Raw genomic sequence first — 27,115 nt, 5'->3', positions numbered from 1 at the left:
ATGTAAACAAAATACAGTCTAGTTCACTGCCCGCCTGGGGTCTCCCAGACCCCATGCAAATCTCCCATTTAACCCCCAGAGTCCTCGGGAGACAGGAGGAGACCCACTTTGGTGATTGGGCGGACGTGGAGCTTCTGGCCTCCATCCTTGAAGAATCTGACTTCCACTCTCCGAACCTTACCATCCTGACTTGGAAAAGTCTTTGAGATGATTGCCATGGGCCACTCATTTCTTGAGGGGTTCAGCACAGTAAGGACCTGTGTCGTGTTAGTTGCAAGAGGACGGATCTCACTATCTAGATCTGGCTCCGCAACCTCCAAGGTCTCTTGAGGTAAAACATTGCAGGTACGTGGTCTCTTGAGAAACGATGGTCCTGACATCCAGGTGGTAGTGCAGAATAGAGCTTCTGGGACGGACTGTGATCTGGGGTCAGCTGGGATGTCATCCGTGGGAACACACCTCCACTGATGAGATGACGAAAACTGATGGATACGTTGGACACAGTTGTGGACGTATGTGTAAAACCCCCTTGACCGGTTACAGAAGTACCCCAGCACTACTTTGCTGTCCGTGTGGTAGGTGATGTTGTCAAATGACAAGTCCATCTCCTTCACAATTGTTAAACTGAGTTCTTCTGTCAATCTAAAGTCAACTTGAGTCAAACACTTGTTGCTGTTGAAATCAATTCTTTATTCAGCTGAGACTAGTCTCTTGAACCTTCCTACACAGAGCTGATGCTCTGGGGCAGGTCCAGAGAGGAGTAACTTTGATAGAAACTCATGGCATTTATATAGGTATTAGACATTTCAGATACAGAGGGTATGATAAGCTAGTAACCAATCATCTGAGTCCTTCTGGTGATTTACAACATCAGTCACATGATCCCCTTCCCTGGCCTCTTTACAACCTCCGTTTGCCTGTGGTATAGCTTTATAACTTTGTTTCAGAATTATTTTATTTCAACACATCAAACCCCCAGTAGGCTCACTTATCAAAGACCACTCCTCAAAATATACGATACATACAATGATCACACAAGTCATACACACTTCCCATACCAAGAAGAAAGATATTTTTATAAATCTAAATAATTTTGTATGTCTAAAGTTTACCTTCCTACTAAGACAATACATTTCATAATTTGTTTTACTACAATTTCACAGTTTGAAATACTTTTACCTATGCCTTTAAAACATTAATTATATAAATTTGCTGAATTACAGTTTCTAAGTTCAAAACGCACATCGCCCATCCAAGCATACATGGGTCGTAAATCTGTCAACTTAGTTAATAAGTGTTTGGTTCCAGGATACAGCTTCATTCTTAACTTACAGCCTCCCCTTTTCCTGCTATCTCTGGGAGCTGTATTTCCAATCTCTCTACAAGGCCTTTCCTGTTATCGGGAAGCAGGATTTCCAACCTCATGTACCAGGCAGAACTCAAGGTCCTTACAAGGTCCAAGGTAGAACTCAGACCATTACGTCAGAATTCCATCTGCTTCGACTTTCTATAAACAACTCCATCAATCTAATTATTTTCTTCTCAAAGCAACTACTCCTCTTCACATACATCCTATTTCAACATAACCAAGGCTAACTACAGGGCCTATTATCTCTCAGCCCTGAACTATATCTCAAACTCAGCACAAACCTCACAGCTTAAGAATGTCCATAAAGAAAAGAGCAGATGACGTCTGGCCTAAGAAGAGGCCCCTATTCAGCTATCCATTCTCCAACACAAAGTCGTATCAAATACAATTTCCTCCAGTGCTATAATTGCCTCAAAGCCGTAAACTAAACTAAGCAGGTTCAGGTTCAGGCCTCCATGTTTTGATTCATCTTTGCCTGTGTGTATGTGTCTGTTTGCACTTTATTTCTGTTCAGGAAAGCCTTAAGCTTTTCTTTCGCAAATTACCTAGCTTATACAAAAGTCACTATCCGAGCGGTTCTATTTATATATTTCCTCACAATCAACTGCGATTTTGACAGCCAGGACTGCTGCACACAATTCCTGTCTTGGAATAGTGAGCTCTGGCTGGGTTGCCAGCTTTGCTTTGCCAAAGATGAAGCCCACCTCTGTTATTTTGTTTTCGGTGGTGACCCTCAGATAGGCAACTGCGGCAGTGGCCTTGACTGATGCGTCTGAGAACAGACAAAGCTCCTTCTGCAGCATGCTCAACTTTGAGAATCTGGTGTAGGGGCGTGGAATCTGTAGCTTCTGTAGATCCTGGAGCAAGTCCCTCCACTTGATCCACTCCGCCTCCATGTCTTGGGGGAAAGGAGAATCCCAATCATTAGCCTGCTTGGAGAGGTCCCTGAGTAACAACCTGCCTTGTATGGTGACAGGAGCAAGGAAACCGAATGTGTCATAAAGACTGTTAACTGTTGATAACACACCTCTGCGTGTATAGGGCTTCTTCTCCAGAGCACTGGAACATATCTGCAGCGATATTCCAGGACATACCAAGACTTCGCTGAAGAGTGAAGTCATCTGCGAACAGGTTTAGATCTTTGATGTCTTTCCCTCGATCTTCAGGAGGAAATGATTCAAAGACTGCAGCTCTGTTCGATACAACCTTACGCAGCCTGAGGTTGGATACTGCGAGCATCTCCTGGGCACGATTGGGGACACTGATGGCTTCTGATTCTGTAGGGAATGACGAGCGTCATTGCCATAGGTTGTTTCTTCCTCCTTAGCAGATCTTCGGAGACAGTGTGTGGCGACTGTTGCCAAAAACATGCACGCGCATCCTCAAGAGTCAAGAGTCAAGAGTTGCCCAAATTGTCATTTGGACCCCTGGAGGTCCAAACGAAATGCCGTTTCTGCAGCCATACTTTACACACAAATAGACCCAAGACACAACCTAATTACAGTTAAAATAAACATCCATCACAACGCTGTGACAGAGGCTAAATAAACTCATCTCTCCACTGCACTCTCCCCCCCCCCGATGTCAGAGTCAAAGTCAAAGCCCCCGGCTGGCGATGGCGATTGTCCGCGGCCATTAAAGCCACGCCGGGTGGTGCGAGGTCGCACACCGGGTCTTGGTGTTAGAGCTGCCGGTCTCTCGCAAACCCGCTGATCCCCTTAGCCGCAAGGGCCAGTGATGTAGGCTCCCGCTCCAAATCTTCGCCCCGCAACTCGGGCGGGAGAAGTCGCCGTTGCAGGTGCCCAGAGAAATCTCCCTCCAGGGAGAGTGGGCTCCCGGCGCCTCTCTGACCCGCAGCAGCAGCCTCCGACTCTCGGCAGCAAAGGCGGCAGCAGCAGCGCTCCTCCACCGCCCACCCGCTCCGGACTCCCCAGCTCCGCGACGGCAACGGTGAGTCGGCACCTGAGTCCCCGGCTTCTTCCTGTTGGAGGACGCTCCTCGTTGCGGCCTCAAAGACACCTGTAAGACCCGACGAGAAAAGATCCCCTCTCAGTCTCAGGGAGAGATTCAAAAAGAGTCCCCCCCCCCCCCCACCCCACCCCCCGCCCCCCACACACACTTCCAAGACAGTCCTGAAAAAAACTCAGGAAAACAGTCAGACAAAAAAATAATAAAAACGCGGACAGGCTGCTGGCCAGAGCCGCGCCGCCTACCGGAGTCGCCTGTAGTCGATGATGTCACTCTCTGGATTGGTGTTACGATACCACAGGAAGCGTAGAAAATCTCAATGGTCTTCTCTCACGACGAAACAGTGGAACATGTGCTGAATGTCAGCGATGACTCCCACTGATTCCTTCCTGAATCTCATGAGGACTCCTAGTAAGCTTTAGTTGAGATCGTGCCCTTTGAGCAGCACGTCATTCAACAAAACCCCCTCAAATGGTGGGCTGGAGTCAAACACCACACAAATTTGATCTTGCTTTCTGGGATGGTAGACTCCGAATGAGGGAAGATACCAGCACTCTTGATCAACTCTGAGTGGTGGGGCTACTTCTGCATTTTATCCATGAACTCCAAGTAGTGCGCCTTCATCTGTGGTCGTTTTTCCAATATTCGCCGGAGAGAGGCGAGTCTGTTGTTAGCGTACTCTCGATTATTGGGCAAACGCTGCCTGGGTGGCAGAAACGGCTGAGGTGCGACCCAGCTATTTGAGTTATCTTGGTAACATTGGTCATCCATAATCAGGAGAAACCTCAGGTCATCGAATGATGGTGCTAGGTCGTTATCACTGGCAGTACGATGGAAGACTGACTGCCCCAGGTTCTGTCCACATGTGGTCTCCTGTAGACTGGCCATGGACATCAACTCTGGATCATCCTCACAAAGAGGTGAGTAAGTGAACTTCCCCTTCACTGTAACATAGCTCGTGCATGGTGTGAGGTAAGTAGGTCAACCATTCCCTAGAATGCAGGTCTTGTAGCTGTCAACTTGGGTAGGTCTATGTGCTCCATGAATCGCAGACTTCAAGCAGTCATTGCATGCAAAGGATATGCAACAAAATGCTAAACATGACTAGTTTAATTTACATTGCTGTGTCCCAAACATTATGGTGCCCAGAAATGGGGGGGGGGGGCTATGTATAAACACAGCAGTAATTTCTACATGGTAAAACCAAAATTATTAAAATCTGACAATGTGCACATGTGATTTTTCTATTACAAATCTCAAATTTTGGAGTACAGAGGCAAATAAATAAATGATGGGTCTTTGTCCCAAACATTATGGAGGGCACTATACCTCCAAACCTGTTCTATCCATGTACCTGTCTAACTGTTACTAAAATATTGGGATAGTCCCTGCCTCAACTACCATCCCTGGCAGCTTGTTCCATACATCCACCACCCTTTGTGTGGAAAAGTTACCCCTTATGGGCCTGTCCCACTTAGGCGACTGCAGGAGACTCTCCAGTCGCCACATGCAGTGTTTATACATGCGGGTGATTGCTGGGTAGTCGCCTTCATAGTCGTGAGGAGTTCCCGCATTCTGGGAACATGTTGAAAATTGGCGGTGACTAGAATGAAGCTGCCATGGAGAGTAGCGAGAATTCTCGTGCCGTACGTGGGTCACCAGGAGGTCCTAGTGGGTTGTCAGGAGGTCAAAGGTTCTCGTAGGTTGAAGCCAGTGTTGACCGGCGAATTTCATTGGCTCATTGAGGGGAAAAAAAGGTAAGCAGTAGTTTTCAGAACCAAGGATAACCGACCGGTAATGCTAAATGTCCTCCAAGCTTCACAGCCGTGTATCTCTGACTTCTAAAAAGGTGTCTCCACTCCACTCCTCCCCCCCCCCCCCCCCCCTTTTAAAGGACTCTCCCGTACTCTGTGCTTTAGCCGTCTATTTACAGCAACAATCTTCCCGTTCATCGCGGTGTGTGGCTGTATCACCTTGGCTTTGCACCATGTGAGGTGTGTGTGTGTGTGTGTGTGTGTGTGTGTGTGTGTGTGTGTGTGTGTGTGTGTGTGTGTGTGTGTGTGTGTGTGTGTGTGTGTGTGTGTTCATTCTCCGTTCTCCACTCTGACAGTCGCCATTCCAGTTCCCCATTTTTAAAGTGAGTGCCGCCAACTTGACAGGCGCAGGCAGTCCGCTGGAAAATCGTCTACGTGGGACAGCCCTTTAAATATTTGAATGAACAGGTACACCAATTATTTTAAATTTAGATGTACCAACAGACAACATTGGTGATTACATTTTGAGATTCTCAAAGGAAAGTATCAGATATAATTATTCATGTACTCGTTCAATAATCGTTCATTAAAAGAGAAACAGATTCAAATGTAATTGGCATATTTATTTCACTATGAAAACATAAACTGTATATGAATACACTGTAAACAGGGACTGATTGAATAAATCACATAGCATCCTCTGCTAATAAAATTGGTGAGAAATAGAGACATTGGTGAGAAATGGAGTCGAGACTTACAGAATTTGTTACAGAATTTAGAACATCTGGAATCTTATTACTCAATGGGAAACTAGGTAAGAACATAGAAACAAAGAACTTCAGATGCTGGTTAATGCAGGAAAGGACACAAAGTGCTGGAGTAACAGCAGGTCAGGCAGCATCTCTGAAGAAAATAGATAGCTGATTTTTGTATCGCGACCCTGCTTCAGACTAAATAACCGAGTAACATGAAATTGAATAACATGCGGTGTTGTGCATACTACAAAAACTGAAATAAACATTGTTAAATCAGTGATAAAAGAGTGCTTTATCAATTGCAGATTGCAAATATAGCAATTGGACGACAATATATAATTATACAACATGATGTCAAATACAAGATACATTTCTCTATATTTTAACTGAAAAAGTATCCCATAATATTTCCTGGTGTACAACATATGAAAATGTTTTCCTCAATTCAAGTATTGGCCTTTTATCATAATTGAACTACAGGTTGTATTACTCAATCTTAATCACATTTCAATTTTTTCTATGGATATTTAACAACCACACATTCCAAAATGGGAAACAGGGTTTTACACAATTGGCATTATGCACAAGCACACAGAGAAAACGATACATCACTAATGAGAGTTAAGAACTCTAACTCAATAAATGTGTATTGTAATTTTTTCAGTATTAAGCTTAACCTTCTACATGTAAATCATAAAACAGTCATATTGTGTATTAATTCTTGATTTCTTTTCATTCCAAAAGAATAATCGCAAAAGTAAACATGATACAAAAGTGTTGGAACTCATTTGTTTATAACATTGATGATTAATTAATAACAAGCTTCCAAAATAACATATTTCAATAAATATTAGTCCAACTACAGTTCTCCTAATTTGATAGTTTAAAAAACCCTTGTGCAATTTTACATCAATTTCCAAGGTGCTGATTAAATTTTTTCTTAGCCATGTATCAGCTTTTTTTTAAATTGGCTGTTTAGTGGATCATTGAATCTAGGCAAGGGGTTGAGTATGGAAGCAATGAGTTGAAAAGGGGAAGAAAGACCAGCTTATTTACCCTGCGTAACAACGCATGTTAAATGGTCCTATTGGACCTATGATTGCAAATATGAAAATGTCACAGGCTAACCATTCTGACAGGTACAGAAAGTGCAACCGCAAAGGGATTGTTGAGGAGAATATAGAACTGGGTTAAACCAAATCTTGAAACCATATAATTATACTAAGCACTGAACAAAAATAATCTAAAATGAATTTGAAGTGAAAAATAATCTAAAATAAATTTGAAGGGTAGACACAAGGAAGCTCAGATACTCTAACCTTGAGTAACTCAGCGGGTGAGTCAGCATCTCTGGAGGACATGGATAGGCAACATTTTGGGTTGGGCCCTTTTTCAGTTTGCTGCGTAACCCACTGATTTACTCCAGCATGTGTGTTTAGTAATGTATAGAACTACACAAATAATTTTGCAAATAGACAGCAATTTAAGAAATTAGTAATTTTGTTCTCTTCATCTTCTCCCTTCTCTACGACTTAATATCTTCTCACTTATCCCAGTTCTGATAAAAGGCCATCATTCCGTTTATCTCTCCAGCTTGATGCAGCTTGAACTGCCCAGTATTTTCAGCATTTTTTCATTTTTATGATAACATTCCGTTCAGTGTCCAGTATATTTCTTAAATTATGTCAATTTACTACAATTGTTTACGTCAAATAGTTATACAAAAAGCAAATAACTTAATACAACTCAGTTGTGAAGTTGCCCAAAAATATTTTATTAATTTATAGGACTAATAAAAAGTCTTTTACCAATTCAGTCGATGTCCAAAAGGGTATTGTACTCCTTATACTCCAACTACTCTCCTTATACACTCATGACACTGCAGCCAAATACCAACCCAACTCAATTTACAAGTTTGCAGACGACACCAGCACAGTGGGCTGGATATCAAATAATGATGAGACGGAGTACAGGAAGGGAATTGAGAACCTTGTAACCTGGTGTCAGGGCACCAACCTCTACCTCAAAGTCAGCAAGACAAAGGAGACTGTGATAGACTTCAGGAAGTTAAGCAGTACACACACCCCTGTAAACATTGGTGGTGCCGAAGTAAAGATGTTCAAAAGCTTTGAAATAACTTTCACCAGCAAATTATCCGGGACCAGCTATATTGAAGCCATGGCCAAGAATGTCTCCACTTCCTTGGAAGAATTAAGAAGTTCTGCACATCCCCAACAACCCTCTCCAACATGTGCTGTAGAAAGTATTTTATAGGAATGCACCTAAGCATGGTTTGGGAACAGCTCCATCCAAGACCACAAGGGTTGTGGACGTAGCCAAGACCATCACGCAAACCAACCTTCCTTCCATTGGCTCCATGTACACTTCACACGCCTCGGCAAGGCCACCAGCATAAGGAAAGATCAGGTTACTCTCTCTTCTCCCATTTCTCTTCAGGCAAGAGGTACAGAAGTATGAAACCATATACTTCCAGATTCAGGGAGCTGTTCAGGCCACAAGACCATCTTCTCACCGGCTTGAGTATAGTCCTGACCTCCCATCCACCTTATTGGAGAACTTTGAACTATCTTTAATCAGACTTTATTGGAATTTATTTTGCAATAAATGTTGTACACTTTATCCTGAGAATGGTTTGATTTTAATAATGTATCGTCTTTTCTTTGACAGGGTAGCATGTAACCAGAGCTTATCACTGTACCTTGGCACAAGCGACAATGTAAACTAACTAAATTATGGACTTTGGGTTCTGAGAATTAACTTCTTTTAAACGAAATAAATATTGGCTGTCTCCTAGAATAAAGTGGAGCTAAACATCATGCCTAGAAATTCATCCTCCATTGGTAGCATTTAATATGCTATGACTGCATATTCTTCTCATAAGTTCATGGAGCAGAATAAGGCCATTCGGCCCATCAAAACTACTCCGCCATTCAATCATGGCTGATCTATAATTTCCCTTTCAACCTCAGTCTCCTGACTTCACCCTATAACCCCTGACAACCTTACTAATCAAGAATCTGTCAATCTCCACCTTAAAAATATCCATTGACTTGGCTTCCATAGCTGTCTGTGGCAATGAGTTCCACCGATTCAACACCCTAGGGGCGCCACGTCTGTTTATTTTTCAATCTTTTTTTATTTTTAGTCAGTTTTAAAGTTTGTTTTGGGGAATCTTTAACTTTTCTATGTGGGGGAGGGGGGTAGGGTAAGGGGGAAACTATTTCCCAGTCGCTTCCTGGCAGGGACGCGACTATTCTCCGAGTCGCATCCTCACCCCCCACGCAGCCTACCACCTGGATTGGAGCGGCCTTTCCTGCCGGGGACCGGACCAGAGCTTCAGCAGCGGCGGCGCAGCACTGGATTCACCATGGAGCGGGCAATACCCACCTGGATCGCTGTTTGGAGCTCTGGAGCGTTGGGCCGCTGCTCCAACATCGCTGAGCTGTGGTTTGGCGAGCTTCCCGCGCGGTTGGCGCTGTCTTCAACATCGCGGAGTCCTGGGGCCCTTTGCCGAGGGCTGCCAGCGTTGCATCTCCGCCCAGCGCAGCCTGCAGACTTCGGGAGCAGTGGACTCCGGTAGGTGGTGGTCGTTTTCGGATGTGCAAGCCGCTCAGGATGTCCTCCAGTCCCGACGTCGGACTTCCATCACCCCGGCGAGTGGGACGGAGCGGCGAGAGGGGGGGGTTCGGGAGCCCCCCTGACCATGGGAGGACAACTGAGGAGGAGGATTGAAATTTTGGAGCCTTCCCTCACTGTGGGAATTTGATCGCGCTGTCTGGGGATGCCTGCGTTAAAAAAAACCTATCGTGTCCTGTGCTCTTTGTTATTTGTATGGCGACTACACATTTCACTGTACCAATTGGTACATGTGACAAATAAATGTATCTTGTATCTATGACTACAGAAATTCTTTCTCAGGTAGACGCAAAAAGCTGGAGTAACTCAGCGGGACAGGCAGCATCTCTGGAGAAAAGGAATGGGTGACGTCTCGGGTCGAGACTCTTCTTCAGAGTCTCCTTTATAAAGGTACATCCTTTTATGCTGAGGCGGTGGCCCTGGTTCTAGACTCTCCCACTAGTGGAAACATCCTCTCCACATCCACTCTATCCAAGCCTTTCACTATTCGGCAAGTTTCAATGAGGTCCCCCCACATCCCCATTGATAAGGTCCCACATAGGAGATTAGTGGGAAAAATTAGGGCACATGGTATTGGGAGTAGAGTGCTGACATGGATAGAAAATTGGTTGGCAGGCAGGAAACAAAGAGTAGAGATTAACGGGTTCAGAATGGCAGGCAGCGACTAGTGGGATACCGCAAGGCTTGGAGCTGGGACTGCAACTATTTACAATACACATCAATGATTTAGATGAATGGATTCAAAGAAACATTAGCAAATTTGCAGATGACACAAAGCTGGGTGGCAGTGTGAACTGTGAGGAGGATGCTATGAGAATGCAGGGTGACTTGGACAGGTTGGATGAGTGGGCAGATGCAGTTTAATGTGAATAAATGTGAGGTTATCCACTTTGGTGGCAAAAACAGGAAGGCAGATTATTATCTAAACTGTGTTGAAAAGGGGAAGTACAACGGGATCTGGGGGTCCTTGTTCATCAGTCGAAAGTAAGGATGGAGGTAGAGCCGGCAGTGAAGAAAGTGAATGGCATGTTAGCTGTCATAACAAGAGGAGTTGTGTATAGGAGCAAAGAGGTCCTTCTGCAGATGTATAGGACCCTAGGGAGACCACACCTGGAGTACTGTGTGCAGTTTTGGTCCACAAATTTGAGGAAGGACATTCTTGCTATTGAGGGTGCGGCGTAGGTTCACAAGGTTAATTCCCAGGGATGGCGGGACTGTCATATGGTGAGAGAATGGAGTGGCTGGGCTTGTTCCTGATGTTGAGGGAGTCCAGAAAAAGAATAAGGGGTAGGCCATTTAGAACGGAGATGAGGAAACAGTTTTTCATATAGAGTTGTGAGTCTGTGGAATTCTCTGCCTCAGAGGGCGGTGGTGGCCAGTTCTCTGGATACTTTCAAGAGAGCTAGATAGGGCTCTTAAAGATAGCGGATTCAGGGGATATGGGTAGAAGGCAGGAACGGGGTACTGATTGTGGATGATCAGCCATGATCACATTGAATGGCAGTGCTGGCTCAAATGGCCTACTCCTATTGTCTACCCTTCTAAATTCCAGCAAGTACAGGCCCAGTGCCTTCAAACGCTCATATGTTAACCCAATCATTCCTGGGACCTTTTTCGTAATACCGCCTCTGGACCTCTCTAATGCCTACAAATCCTCCCCAGATATAGGGCCCAAAATTGTTCACAATACTCCAAATGCAATCTGACCAGTGCCTTATAAAACCTCAGGATTACATACCTGTTTTTGTAGTGTAGCCCCCTCGAAATAAATGCATTTGCCTTCCTTCCTACCAATTCAACTTGCAAATGAACTTAATGGGAATCCTGCACCAGCACTCCCAAGTACCTTTGCACCTCTGATTTCTCTCCCCATTTATAAAATACTAGACTAAGTGGGACTCAGTGGGGGGGGAGGGGGGCTTTCTGGAGAGCTGGTATGGGTGTTGTTGGCTGCAGGGATTACTGGTCTCCAGAGGGCCAGTATGCACATTGTGGGCCAAATGGATTCTTGGGGTGGCAGCTCAGTCCCTCAAGCCTGATGTGCTGGCAGCTCACTCACGGCTGGTGGGCTGGCAGTCGACTCACGGCTATTCATTGAAATTCCATTAAAAGCAAGGTGCAAGGCCACCAAATTTAAGTGCCGTTTCTTACCGCTTCGAGCACGGTGCAAGGCCACCACATTCAAATGCAATTTCATACCATTTCAAGCAAGGTTAAACCACCATAAAACCACACAAAACACACTCACAGTTCAGTAGACATTCAGTTGATGTGTTCAGTTGATTCACAACTCAGAGTTGTGACCTCTCCCTCCCGCATCGTACAGAGACTGAGCCACACCCAAATCCCTCCTCCTTCCACTGGAAAAGGTGTGGCCTTCATGGCATGATTGACAGGAGAGAGAGTCTCAACATTTTTTAAACACTAATAACACTTTTATTTTTCATTGACGAGAAGAATCCTCTGCACCTGATCAGCGGAGGGAGACTGAGTAAGATGGGCAAAAATCACAGCCGTAAGTGGTAGCGTTTTACCTAAAATCAATATAGTGCAAACAGGACGTTGTCAAATTTAGACAAACAACCCTTTGCAGTACCTTTTCACTTCAACCCAAAATCCGCCCAAACAACCATTTGCAGTGCCTTTTCACTTCAACTCAAAACCCGCCCAAACAACCATTTGCAGTGCATTTTCACTTCAACCCAAATAACCATTTGCAGTGCATTTCTACTTCAACCCAAACAACCATTTGCAGTGCATTTTTACTTCACCCCAAACAACCATTAGCAGTGCATTTTTACTTCAACCCAAACAACCATTTGCAGTGCATTTTTACTTCAACCCAAACAACCATTAGCAGTGCATTTTTACTTCAACCCAAACAACCATTAGCAGTGCATTTTACTTCAACCCAAACAACCATTTGCAGTGCATTTTTACTTCAACCCAAACAACCATTAGCAGTGCATTTTTACTTCAACCCAACCATATTTTCATTTTCAAATCACATTAAGGGGACTCACAGTTGATTAGACATGTGCTCAGAACTCAGAGAGACGTGACCATCTGTCTTCCTCCATCTTGCAGAGACTGAGTGAGGCACACCACTTCCTGGATTTATAGTCCATCACCCTCCCTCCAGCAGTGGCAGTAGAGAGAATGGCTAATTTTTTTTAAAACATTAATATCTCTCTGATTTTTCATCGATGGGAAAAGTCCTCTGGTCCCGGAAGGCGGAGGGGGGCTCTGAGCGAGGTGGCCAAAAATGACGGCCGTAGGTGGCGGCGTTCTCTCAGAAATCGCAGCACAGTGGGCCAAAAGCAGTCAAGATCAGACTTTTAGTAATATAGACATGACTCCACGTTTTGCTAAGCCGTATTCCATCTGCCATTTCTCAGCCCCCTCCCAACCTCTGCTTTCAAAATGAAGTTTCACTAAAGTTGACAAGAATGAATTTCGAAGCAATGGTCTAACCTGGATATTATATGGAGCTCACAAAAGGAAATTCTGCTGGAAATTGGTACGTATTTCTGTGGTAGAGCAGACCAATTTATCAGTGGGATAGTTGGTAGTTCATTTGTGCAGGCACTAGTTCCATTCCAAAATGTGCGGAACCCTTTTATTACGGCCTGGTCTGCATGAGGTTCTGCAAAGCCCAAAGACAAGCAGCTTTTTTTTTTAAAGCCTCTATAGTCAATCACTCCTTGTCCCTATTCCACCATTAAATCTCCAACTCCTTTCTCCCAACCCTGCAGACAGCAGCGACATCATGATTACATTTCGCTTGGTGATCTGATGATAGGGGCACAGTGTGGAAAATAAAGCATCTGGCATGCTGATGTAGCCTAATATACATTTTCAATTGATTCTCAGGTCTTTTGGTAGAATGTCGACTCTGAAATATTGTGTTTGGTGTTCTTAAGTATAGGACCCTAGTGAGACCACACCTGGTTTGCAAATAGTTTGCGAATGGCAAAGATTCTTGCAGCTACTTGCTGGATGCCTGAGGTCGCACACCACAAGGTTCAGGTTCTTGAAACAACCCACAAATGGTAATCCCACCTTGACCACGGAACACTATAGACCACCTCTTGCTGCTATGGGATTGCTTTGCACTAATGTCTTGGTTTTTTTGTCTTTTTTCTTTTTACTGTCTTACAGTATTTATATAATTTACAATTTGTGTGTCGATGCCTGCGATTTTGCTGCAACCAAGATTTTCATTGTACCTGTGCGTTGTGCAAGTGATAATAAACTCAACTTGATCTGATGGTCAACCTGTTTCTAGTGTAAATAGGAAAGTTGTGAAGAAGTAGATAATGCAGTGAATTACCATATTGACATTTTACTCCTGGGCAATGAGTTTGAAGTTGGCCTGGAAAAATACCAATAAATGTGTCAAACAAAATTACCTTTGGACATTCTCATTCCAACTTTCATTGGCATTTCACAATTTCGCTTAGGATGCTATTTTTTTGAAGAATGGAAACATATTTTGCCTGGTTTAGTAGGATGCGAACTTCAAAGATTAGGTTCCAAATCCATTCTTGAGATTTTAGATAAACTAAAGTTATGAGAGCAGTGCAATATCCCACACTATGCCTCAACACATTTGCTCCTTAGTTGTAAGAAAATGGCTGTATCTCTGCAAGGCATTGAACAAAACAAGCAGTTTGTGCATATTGCAGACATCAAAAGTGGAGTAGCTCCTGTAGAATTAAAACGTAAACTAATTATATTTTTTGCTAAAGACAAAAATGCTGGAGAAACTCAGCGGATGAGGCAGCATCTATGGAACAAAGGAATAAGTGACGGTTCGGGTCGAGACCCTTCTTCAGCCCTTTTTGCTAGGTTAAGTTTGAACCAATCATCTGCACAGAATGCAAGAAATATTAGCCCAGGATGTCATTGCAGTTTAGTGATCATAAAATACATGAATGTATATTGTATATTTTAAAATATAAAGTCTATCATGTTGTGTTTTCTTGTTTGCTATGTCATAAATGCACAATGCAACATTTTCTGGATTTGCTACAGTTTCTGAAATCTACTGAAGGTAAAGACATTATCTAGTAGAATTTGATTGTTGCCCATATGTGAAACAGCAATTCAGTTGCAAATGAAATGGGGCTGTTTTTGTGCCAAATTGATCTTTACACCCAGGTGTCAAGCTGAAGTTCTACCCCACTGAGTCTACTGTAATTCTAATTATGAACCTCGTCTGTAACATAACCTATCTACTGTTTCTATGGAATTACAAGAGAGATATTAAGATACAGGCATACATAAAGTGAACAACTCAAAGTGATTGTGTATAGTATTGAAGATTCAAGTAATTAAAAAGAGGCAGATATTGTAAATCGGCATCGACTGAAAAAATTACTTCTGCAGTGAACACTGTTTCTATTATGAATTTTATGTCAATGCTAAACCTTCAAAATAAACAAGGAAACTGTGGTAAACAGAAAATTGGAGCATTTCAGTTTAACAATTCTGATCATTTTTATATAGAATGCAATACACGTGTTTAATGATGGAGAAGATAAGATCGCCAGAACAAGTTATTAAGTTCTCAATGCATTATGTTATTAGTTTGGTAATCAAACGTAAATTATCACATGATAAACTTAGAAGATGTCACAAACTTTAATACTCATATGATCACACATTAAATGTATGGCACAATGGACACCAACTGGCAAAAGTAAATCAAAAAGGAAAAAAAGGTATTTGCAACTCCACAGTATACATTGTAAAGGCTGCAGATTGTCAGAAATATTTGAATATACTGACTTCATCTAAAGTTTCAAGTGACAATCACCATTTAAAACCTCGAGTGAGAGTGATGCCTTCACAATCATTATCAGGTATCCATAATTCTCCAAATCGCTACCTAAATTTCATGAAATAAAAGAACAATTCTTCAAAAAAAGATATTGAACCAAAGAAAGTACGACAAAGAAATAAAACACAACTCGGATAAGGATGGGGACCTAATCAGCAGCGAAAGGCTGGAAGTGATCAGACATGACAAGGAGATTGTCAAAGATTGCAAAAGACAAAAAATACATTCATTTTTCAGGATCCTTTCCTTTTTTGAAGAATTTGCAATTCGATCTTGAGAATCTACTTGTACGTAAGTGATACATTTTCCCTAAACATCTCCTGTTTTCTCTCATCTCTCCAGATGCACCGAGGGGAAAAAGACATCCTCTTTTCGTAACATTAAACTCGCACATGTAGCATCTACATATTGAACTATTTTCTGAAATTCTGCATCATTGTCTTTAATTTGAGGACAAATTTCAGAGTGCAAGTCTTGTAGGAATAGAGTTAGAGCTTTTAGTCAAATGATGAATTCTCACAGGTAAGCAGATGGGAGCTATACAGATAGAATACCATTATGGTATTAGATATACCAGATATAAGATATAATACCATTCTCATTATGCATCCAAACTCCTACCAGCAGGAACCATAAAATAGAAATCAGAGGTGAAGACTGAACCTGGCATATCACATTTCCCATCCATTCCTAAAAACATCTTGACATCAATGACTTAAATTGTTCATTCAGCAGAGACTGGGAATGAAACTAAGTTTCCTATGATCATTATGGCTTTTAATTATGAGGCCAATGGGAGTATGAAAAGTTATCTTTTTCTCAGCTCGAGAGGGGACAGAGAGAAACAGAGACAAGAAAGGAGGCATATATGGACAGCAATGACCAGGAGGAAATATCACTCTCACTTTCAATTAATAATCAAAGGACGTCTGTTCAGTGCTCTTGATTCTATTGTGTTTTGTGATATGAAAAGCAGAAATATGACTAGCTTGCAACTTGTGCTTGTTCATAATGGTGGTATTTCATGGTGTGACAAATGAACCCAACAAATGACCTATAATGCCATCACATCGAAAATAGATTTAAAAAATCTATCTCCGGCTCTGGAGAATAATTTCCAATGTAATTTACAACTCTGCCCTGTTGATGAATTTTCCTGTAGATTGGAACTATGCTAATAGATCTTTGTTCATTATGTGTAAAAACATTGAGAGATAACACAAATTAATTTCTCATCTGGGCTTAATCCTGAAGCAACATCCTTTTTTCCGTTGATGCTGATTTCTCTGATACCAATAACATTTCTAATTGTGTTGCTCAACCCTTCAGAAATGAATAAACATTATTCTCACTGGATATTCCCAAATGACAAAAATAATTCAGTGAGGAAAGAATTAAACTTTCTTACTTCATAAAAGTTTACATAAACTCACATGATTAGACCAAATATTTCATAATGTCTGCAGATACCTGTATTTAATATCATCCATTCTTAATTGTGTAAATGGTGGTTACAAACTTTGTTCATCAATGTCTATCATTACTTTATGAGAATTGTATCAGATTCACATCAACCTATATTGTCCATTGTTTAAGGCCAGTGCAAAACTTTTTTAGGCTCTTATTTCAATTTTATAGGTGGATGATATTCACATATTTTTACAATGGTCCTACAAATTACAATTTGTTTCCCATTGATATGGGTGTCTTGATCATTCATTACTACTATGCTATAATATCTGGTTATCACAGATGGCCTAATACTGATATACAGTGGAAATGTTCTAAATGTTAAACATTATAAATGGGAAGCTGTACCTAGCATCGCTGAAGTATAACATTATGATGTACAATCATACATTTTCCAGTGTGCTATTTCAATAAAAAGATTGGTGGTAGAAAGGATCTTCAGTCAATAAAATGTTTCCAAATATCAGGGTTCAAAGAGTTGTTGGTCGAATCAAATCATTTGATTTTTAATATGGAATATCCAAAGCGTTTGAGAGATATACAACTTTGGTCTTTAAAAAACTTGATGGGAGGATTGTTACAGATGGTAATAAATTCAAGGGAATTTGGAAATATCAAGTTACATATTGTTAGAACTATAATTATCCTTTGAAATTATGTTCTGACTTCAGAAGTGTTATACTGGAATCATTTAATATGAAGGTTCACACTTGAAAATGATTTACTAAGCCTTGGAATCACAGACATGACCAAAATAAAATTGTATTAACCAATAATTAGGACTGTTGATAATGAGCAGGGTTTTTACTTAAAAGTCACTTCCAGTGCATTAGCTTTCAAATAATGCTCTTGCTATCTCTAGTAAAAAGTGATGGGTGCACCAATAAACTTACCCAGAACTATTCGATCACAAACATTATATTGTAGAATGCAAACCCATAATACTGTAATCATATTTAGTTAGAAACTAACTCTTGATTTCAAGTTATTTAAGGAAAGTAATAACGGTGCAAATCAATAATTCTAACTTTATTCCTATATTGACTTCTTATGGGTTGAGCAATATAATAATACATAGGAACAAATATAGCTTCAAATGTTAAAACTCCAAGTTCTCCCTATAAAGCATAAATACTATTTGTTGCATCAAACATCTTAACATGCTGTTTTTTCAAAATGTATTTAATCACATGCAGTACTGCAGTGTATGTTTAATTCTGTGGAGAGCTTCTCATTTGCGTAGAGACAAGAGAATGAGCCACTGTAAATAACATCTTCTGCTTCCAACTCATACAGATCTGTATTTACAAATCTGGGATGGAAAAGTACTTGGACTTATTTCTGATTGAAGCAACATTTTTGGAACTTTTATCTGGATGGACCAACATTTCCTTTGTATGGGTGATAGCAAAACACCAACTCTTGTATACCAGATGATGACAAAATGACAAGTACCTTCTCATACAAAAGAGTCAACTGATTTTGCTGATTTAGTGTGTTATGTAAGTTCATTAAAACTATAAATTGCAAAACCAATTCAATATTCTCATAATGTTAACATATGTAAAGATTCTTCTACATCAGTTGTGACTGACTAACATACATGCTGCACGCATGCATGCCTCTCGCACGCACACACGCACGCACGCACACACACACACACAGGTACAAACACTTGTAAACATGACAAATTGATTCAGGAGAACTTGACACCATAATTCTACAAAACAACTAATTTTACAAAAAATATTTTTGTATCATTTTACATGTACAGGTCTCTCTATTAAAAATATACAAGTTAAAGAACCTTACAAAAACAGATACAAGTTTCCAACCCTGTCACATTTATGTTCGGCAACTTCCAGGAGACTGAAGAGTTCTTCTGTGCTTTCAACATTCTTCTTTCAAATGTCTTCTCTCTCGATGATCAGATGAGAATGTTTTGCTGACTGCCATGCTCCATCATTATTGCATTGTAAATATAACTATGAATAATTTGAAACAGAGTTCTTTGCTTTTCTCGTCACTCATCGCCCCTGCTCCCTCAACCCATCTCCAATAGCCAACACAGCTTTATTTTTCATATTCCTATGAAGCTGTACAGTATTGGCTATCAAAAGAAAAATTGGTGCTCTTGAAGATTTCTCTGTTAGGTTTTAGTTCCTAGAAACAGCCATAGTTATGTAACAGTTAACTTTCCTTGTGCAATATCAGTGCACAATATTTGCTAAACACACTGATTCCCATTTGTCATTACTTTTTAAAATTCCATCATACTTATATTTACAGCTAGTGCATGCACAGTGTAGTTTATACCCACATATAAGATATTTTTAAAAAGCACCTTTGGATTTAAAAAAAAGCGGGAAATTAATTTTGCAGGACAAGATATCCATTGAACATCTTTGAATCTTCCCTTGTACCTGCTATTATTTTACTCAATGGCACACTGTGATTCATATCAATGTGCATTTCCGACTATTAGTCTGCTGAATCCATTCTTTCAGATGGAGGTGCATACTTCAGTCTAAAAGTACCTGAAAGATAATTTAAAATACAGATTAAAACGTATTATGAATTTATTTTCCGAAACAACTAAAGCAAAATTCAAATATTTGGATTTTGAATATCTAAAACAACAGCTTGGCAATCATAATAATCAATGTGCTATTCAGCTCATTTCTACTTTTACATACATACATTACCATATTTATTGGATGCATAAATCACATTTCAAAAATAAATATAACGAGGTGAGTAATCTTCATTTGTTGAGAGGGGAAATGCAATCATCCTTTACTAATCATACTTCTGAATAGTCCTCCCAAAAGCTAAGGAGTAGTCTCAATCTTCTGACCTACCTCATTGCAGACATTGGACTTTTCTCTAGAACTAATGCGACAATGCTTAAAAAACTATGTTCTGCACTCTTGTATTTTTCTCTTTGCTCTACCCGTTGTACTTGTGTATGGTTTGATTGCATTCATATGCAGTATTATCTGAATTGATTTGACATCACAATCTGGTTTGGGAACAGCTCTGCCCAGATTAGGAAGGCTCTGCAGAGAGTAGTGCATTCGGCCAAACACACTATGGGAACTACACTCACCCCTCCTGCATGACCTATACACCAGGAGGTGCAGATCTTGAGCCAGCAAGATATTGAAGGACCCCCACCACCCCAGCAACGGACTGTTCCAGCTGCCACGGCCACGGTCAGGCAAGCGCCTCCGCGAAAACAAAGAGGATGAGACTGAGTTTCTTCCCACAGGCCATCAGGACTGTGAACTCTTATCTCACCAGGGACTAATTTACTGTTGTGCTGTGTCTTTTTATTTTTCTAAAATGTAAATACTGGTTCTGTTATGTTCTGTTTTGTTGTTTTTGCACAATCCGCAGGCATTGCCACTTTCATTTCACTGCACATCTTGTATGTGTATGTGACAAATAAAGTTGACTTCTCTGAATAAAAGCTTTTCCCTGCATCTCATAGAAACAGACAATAGGTGCAGGTGTAGGCCAATCGGCCCTTCGAGCCAGCGCTGCCATTCAATATGATCATTGCTGATCATCCAAAATCAGTACCCCGTTCCTGCTTTCTACCCATATTCTGTTAGCCCTAAGAGCTCTATCTAACTCTCTCTTGAATAAAATAATCACAGTACATATGATAATAATAAGCCAGTAATATCAATTATTGCTGTATAAAGTTATTAAAACCTGGTCCATTCTGAAAAATTGTAAATCTTGTCTCCATCAAACAACTCCTATTAGATCTCTGCTCCCACCCAGAATAATAGCCAAATAAATGTTTGAACTGTACGTGTCAATGTTCCCAAAAATGTTCACTGTACATGTTCCCAAAAAAGGCAAAGACATTGAACTTTAGCAATGCTGGTTCAGGAATAAAATTTGCCAGACAAGGGAAACAATTATATAATGTGGTTTTTCACATTTAAGCAGGCAGGGATTCAGTTTAATAGATTTTTCATAAATTGAAATCTCTGTATTGTACAAAAGGGATTAGTGTTGGCGCATTTACTGTTTGAGATTCATGGCAAACTTGGGAGAACTCTTGGAATGAACTCGTACCGTGGGACCGGGCTTTAAATGTTTTTTAAATATTGCAATAGTACCTGCCTCAACTACCTCCTCCAGCAGCTCATTCCATACACCCACCACCCTTTGTGTGAAACCGTTATCTCTTAGGTTCCTATTAAATTTGTCTCCTCTCACCTTAAACCTATGTCCTCTTCATCTCGATTCCCCTACTCCGATCTATTCATCTCATGATTTTGATCACATCTCAAAGATATTATGTATACCTCAAGGAGATATTTTGTACACCTCTATGAGGACTGGAGAATAGCCAATGTTGTTCCTTTGATTAAGAAGGGCAGCAGTGGGAATCCAGGAAATTAGTGGTAGTGTTAGGGTACATATTGGATAGGATTCTTTGGGATAGGATTTTCTCGCATTGAGAAGAGAATGGCCTAATTAGGGAAAAAGATTAAAAGTGTTGGAGCAACTCAGTGGGTTCTCTCATCCAAATCATTAATATACAACGTAAAGAATAGCGGCCCCAGTACCGACCTCTGCGGAACGCCGCTAGTCACTGGCAGCCAAACAGAAAAAAAACACCTTTATTGGCCTTCTGTCATCCAGCTATCAATGTTAGTATCTTTCCACTGATACCACGGGCTCTCATCTTCTCTAGCAGCCTCACTTGCGGCACCTTATCAAAGGCCTGAAAATTCAGGTAAACTGCATCTATTGACTCTCCTTTGACTATCCTGCTATTTACTTCCTCAAATAATTCCAATAGGTTCATCAGGCAAGATCTCCCTTTCACAAAACCATGCTGACTTCAGCCTATTTTATCATTTGCTTCTAATTAGTCAGAAACCTCACCTTTTATAATGGACTTTATATTAATATTATAAATATTTTAATTACCAACTGAAGTCAGGTTAACCGGCCTATAGTTCGCACTCTTATGCTTCTTGCGTTCTTATGCTCCCTTCTTGAACAGCAGAGTAATATTTGCAATTTTCCAATCGTCTGTAACAACTCCTGACTCTAGTGATTCTTGAAAGATCACAACTAATGCCTCCACAATCTCTAAAGCTACCTCTTATAAGAACCCTGGGGTGCAGTCTATCTGGTCCAGGTGCAAACCATCTTCAGACCTGTCAGCTTTGCAAGCACCTTCTCCTTAGTGTTAGACACTCCACTAACTTCCACCCCTTGACTCGCTTTTTAAGAAAGGCGGGAGAGAGAAAACAAGGAATTATAGACCAGTTAGTCTGACATTGGTGGTTGGGAAGATGCTGGAGTCAATTATATAAAATGAAATAGCCACTCATTTGGAGAGCAGTAACAGGATCGGTCCGAGTCAGCATGGATTTACGAAGGGGAAATCATGCTTGACTAATCTTCTGGTATTTTTTGAGGATGTAACTAGGAAAATGGACAAGGGAGAGCCAGTGGATGTAGTATACCTGAACTTTCAGAAAGCATTTGATAAGATCCCACATAGGAGATTAGCAGGCAAAATGAGGGCACATGGTATTGGGGGTAGTGCTGACATGGATAGAAAATTGGTTGGCAGACAGGAAACTAAGAGTAGGGATTAACGGGTCCCTTTCAGAATGGCAGGCAGTGAGTAGTGGGGTACCACAAGGCTCTATGCTGGGACCGCAGCTATTTACGATATACATCAATTATTTGGATGAAGGGATTCAAAGTAACATTAGCAAATTTGCAGATGACACGAAGCTGGGTGGCAGTGTGAACTGTCAGGAGGATGCTATGAGAATGCAGAGTTACTTGGACAGGTTCGGGGAGTGGGGACTTTGTTATCAAAAACCAGAAGGCAGATTACTATCTAAATGGCGTCAAGTTGGGAAAAGGGGAAGTACAACGGGATCTGGGGGTCCTTGTTCATCAGTCTATGAAAGTAAGCAAGCAGGTACAGCAGGCAGTGAAGAAAGCGAATGGCATGTTGGCCTATTGAGGGAGTGCAACGTAGGTTTACAAGGTTAATTCCCGGGATGGCGGGACTGTCATATGCTGAGAGAATGGAGCAGCTGGGGTTGTACACTCTGGAGATTAGGATGAGAGGGGATCTTATTGAAACATATAAAATTGTTATGGTTTGGACAGGAAACATGTTCCCGATGTTGGGGGAGTCCAGAACCAGGGGCCACAGTTTAAGAATAAGGAGGTAAACCATTTAGAATGGAGACGAGGAAACACTTTTTCTCACAGAGAATTGTGAGTCTGTGGAATACTCTGTCTCAGAAGGCGGTGGAGGCCAGTTCTAGAGAGAGCTAGATAGGGCTCTTAAAGATAGCGGAGTCAGGGGATATGGGGAGAAGGCAGGAATGGGGTACTGATTGGGGATGATCAGCCATGATCACATTGAATGGCGGTGCTGGCTCGAAGGGCCGAATGGCCTACTCCTGCACTTATTGTCTATTGACAATTTACTGTGTAGGTACACTGGGAGTCTCTCTGAACTGCAGGTTCACAACTAGACCTCTTAATCTAATTCAGACAAGTAATGTGTCTGCACTCCCTGTTGCTGGCTACCCAGAGAGAAGATGAGATCCCCTCCCCTGTATGCTACAACTTGCATTGCATTGCAGCCACCAAATGTAATCATCTAGCCAGTAATGAAGTTCATGGTCATTGTGACCTTTCTCTTCCCAACAAAGGATTGTGCAATCATGGGGGGTGCTTGGTCTGATTCTTTTTGCAGCAGGTGCCAGATTTCAGGGACCACACATTGTACACAATCTCCAGATTCAGTGATTCGGGAATATGTATAATTGGAGCATTGTTTCTAGACTTGTGGGAATTAGTCCTCCCAACTACATATTTTCCTCTTCCAGTGTCCCCTGGCAAAGACATCGTGTTTGTTTTGTCATTTCCACCTGCTCCTGGTCTGCTGAGAGTTGAGTAAGCACTATTATTTGATATTTGAATATTTTGCCATTTTATCCTGGTCGATTTTATCAAAAGGTTGAGTAAGAGCTGTTATTTAGAATGGACAAACTAAAATATAGTATCCTTCACCTCATTAAGTTATTGTGATATTGTGGAAAAAGTGATTGTGATCTTGGATACTCCATGTTGAGTCACTCATTGAGTGTAATGAGACTCAAGTTCAAGTTGACATTTATTGCCACATGCACCAATTGGTACAGTAAAATTTGTGTTACCGTGCAGCCATACGAATAAAAAGACCACAATACACAATTTAATTTAACATAAACATCCACCGCAGTGGAATCAACGTTTCTCACTGTGATGGAAGGCAATAAAGTACAGTCATCTTCCTCTTTGTTCACTGGGTCTAGAACCTTCGGGTCTAGAACCTTCCGCAGTCGCCGCTACGTACGGCCCGATGTACAGGCCCTCTAGCCGGGATGATCGAAACTCCGCCGTAGGAACGGATCGGAACACACTCTGCGGTTTGGAGTTTCTGAATCGGCCGCTTCTTACTGGAGACCGTGGCTGTGGAAATCCACAGGCTGAGCTGGGCGGAGCTCCAACACTGGCAATCCTCGGCAAAAGATCCCAGGCCTCCGTGATGTTAAAGTCAGCGCTGCACCCACGGCTAGAAGCTCCGCAGACCACAGCTCCACGGTGTTAAAGTCAGCTGGCCCTGCTGAACGGAGCTTCAACACTGACGATCCTCGACAAGGATGCCCGGCTCCGCAATGGTAATTCAGCGCTGCGCCCGCTGCTGATGCTCTGCACCCGCTTGGATGCGTTTCCTCATCCCCGTTCTAAATGGCTTACTTCTTATTCTTAAACTGTGGCCCCTGGTTTTGGACCCCCCCAAGATCGGGAACATGTTCCTGCCTCTAGCTTGTCCAAACCCTTAACAATCTTATATGTTTCAATGAGATCCCCTCTCATCCTTCTAAACTCCAGAGTGTACAAGCCCAGCCACTCCATTCTCTCAGCATATGTCAGTCCCGCCATCCCGAGAATTAAAACCTTGTAAACCTACGTTGCACTCCCTCAATAGCAAGAATGTCCTTCCTCAAATTAGGGGTCTAAAACTGCACACAATACTCCAGGTGTGGTCTCACTAGGGCTCTGTACAACTGTAGAAGGACCTCTTTGCTCCTATATTCGACTCCTCTTGTTATAAAGGCCAACATGCCATTCGCTTTCTTCACTGCCTGCTGTACCTGCATGCATTTATGCCCCTGTCCCACTTAGGAAACCTGAACGGAAACCTCTGGAGACCGCGCCCCACCCAAGGTTTCCGCGTGGTTCCCGGAGGTTTTTGTCAGTCTCCCTACCTGCAACCTCCGGCAACCACCTGCAACCTCCGGGAACTGCACGGAAACCTTGGGGCGCAAAGTCTCCAGAGGTTTCCATTGAGGTTTCCTAAGTGGGACAGGGGCATAACTTTCATAGACTGATGAACAAGGACCCCCCAGAACCCGTTGTACTTCCCCTTTTCCCAACTTGACGTCATTTAGATAGTAATCTGCCTTCCTGTTTTTGCTACCAAAGTGGATAAGCTCACATTTATCCGCATTAAACTTCATCTGCCATACATCTGCCCACTCCCCCAACCTGTCCAAGTCACCCTGCATTCTCATAGCATCCTCCTCACAGTTCACACTGCCACCCAGCTTTGTGTCATCTGCAAATTTGCTAATGTTACTGAATCCCTTCATCCAAATCATTGATGTATATTGTAAATAGCTGCAGTCCCAGCACCGAGCCTTGCGGTACCCCACTAGTCACTGCCTGCCATTCTGAAAGGGACCCGTTAATCCCTACTCTTTGTTTCCTATCTGCCAACCAATTTTCATTCCATGTCAGCACTCTACCCCTAATACCATATGGTCTAATTTTGCCCACTAATCTCCTATGTGGGACCTTATCAAATGCTTTCTGAAAGTCCAGATACACTACATCCACTGGCTCTCCCTTGTCCATTTTCCTAGTTCCATCTTCATAAAATTCCAGAAGATTAGTCAGGCATGATTTCCCTTTCATAAATCCATGCTGACTCGGACCTATCCTGTTACTGCTATCCAAATGTGTGGCTATTACATCTTTTATAATTGACTCCAGTATTTGTGACACTGAATCAAACTGACATGGACTGAATTGAATTGATTGCCTGAATTGCACTGTGTGAGATTTGACACCATTTCAGCTACTCCAAGTATCTCCATGATTCAATGTCACAAGTCAAATTGTGCATACGTGGGGAACGATAGCGCTTACAAACATCAGGACCTTAATTTAATGTATCTCTATTTCCAATGAGAGGGGGAATTTCCTTCTGACATCCTGGAAAGTATTCAATCACCATGCGTTCCCCTCCTAATCAACACCATGAAGGAACTAATTAACCAGTCATTATCTCAATGCACAGGTTCATGAGTGATAGGAGAAGAATTAGGCCATTGTACCCATCAAGTCTCCTCTGCCATTCAATCATGGCTGAACTATCTTCGCCTCTCAGCCCCATTCTCCTGCATTCTCTCCATAACCCCTGATACCCATACTAATCAAGAATCTTTCTATCTCTGCCTTTGTCTTGGCTTCCACAGCGTTCTGGGGCAATGAATTCCACAGATTCACCACCCTGATTAAAGAAATTCTTCCTCATCTTAGTTTAGTTTAGTTTAGAGATACAGCGCGTAAACAGGTCCTTTGGCCCAGCGAGTTTGCGCCGACCAGCGATCCCCGCATGTTAACACTACCCTACACACACACACACTAGGGACAATTTTTACATTTATACCAGGCCAATTAACCTACAAACCTGTACGTCTTTGGAGTATGGGAGGAAACCGAAGATCTTGGAGAAAACTCATGCAGTCACGGGGAGAACGTACAAACTCTGTATAGACAGCACCTGTAGTCTGGATTGAACCCGGGTCTCCAGCGCTGAAAGCGTTGTAAGGCAGCAACACTACCGCTGCGCCATTCTTCCTAAAGAAACACCCTTTTATTCCGAGGCTATGATTTCCAGTCCTAAATTCTCCCACTAGTGCAAACATCGTCTCCACATCCACCCTGTCCAGGCCTTTCACTATTTGGTAAGTTTAAATGAGGTACCCTCTCATCTTTCTAAACTCCAGCGAGTAGAGGCCCAGTGCCGTCAAACGTTCATCATATGTTAACGCACTAATTCCGGGGGTCATTCTTGTTATCCTTGTCTGGACTCTCTCTAGCACCAGCACATCCTTCCTCAGATATGGGGCCCAAATTTGCTCACAATACTCCAAATGTGGTCTGACCAGTGCCTCAT

At 42.0% G+C, this 27,115-nt stretch overlaps 1 protein-coding gene across 1 annotated transcript in view; it reads right to left on the bottom strand.

Moving 5' to 3' along the window:
* Positions 1-13,430: 13,430 nt before the first annotated feature.
* zcchc14 (zinc finger, CCHC domain containing 14) overlaps positions 13,431-27,115 on the bottom strand; it is a 107,508-nt gene continuing 93,823 nt past the window's right edge. The window contains exon 13 of the mRNA XM_055649064.1: positions 13,431-19,355. Coding sequence (XP_055505039.1) covers positions 19,300-19,355 — 56 coding nt within the window. The 3' untranslated portion in view covers positions 13,431-19,299. The remainder of the gene's footprint in view (positions 19,356-27,115) is intronic.

Source organism: Leucoraja erinacea, chromosome 17 (genome assembly GCF_028641065.1).
Source record: "Leucoraja erinacea ecotype New England chromosome 17, Leri_hhj_1, whole genome shotgun sequence".
Lineage (NCBI taxonomy): Eukaryota > Metazoa > Chordata > Chondrichthyes > Rajiformes > Rajidae > Leucoraja > Leucoraja erinaceus.
The sequence above is the reverse complement of the archived record's forward strand: the minus strand, read 5'-3'. Positions and strand labels throughout refer to the sequence as shown.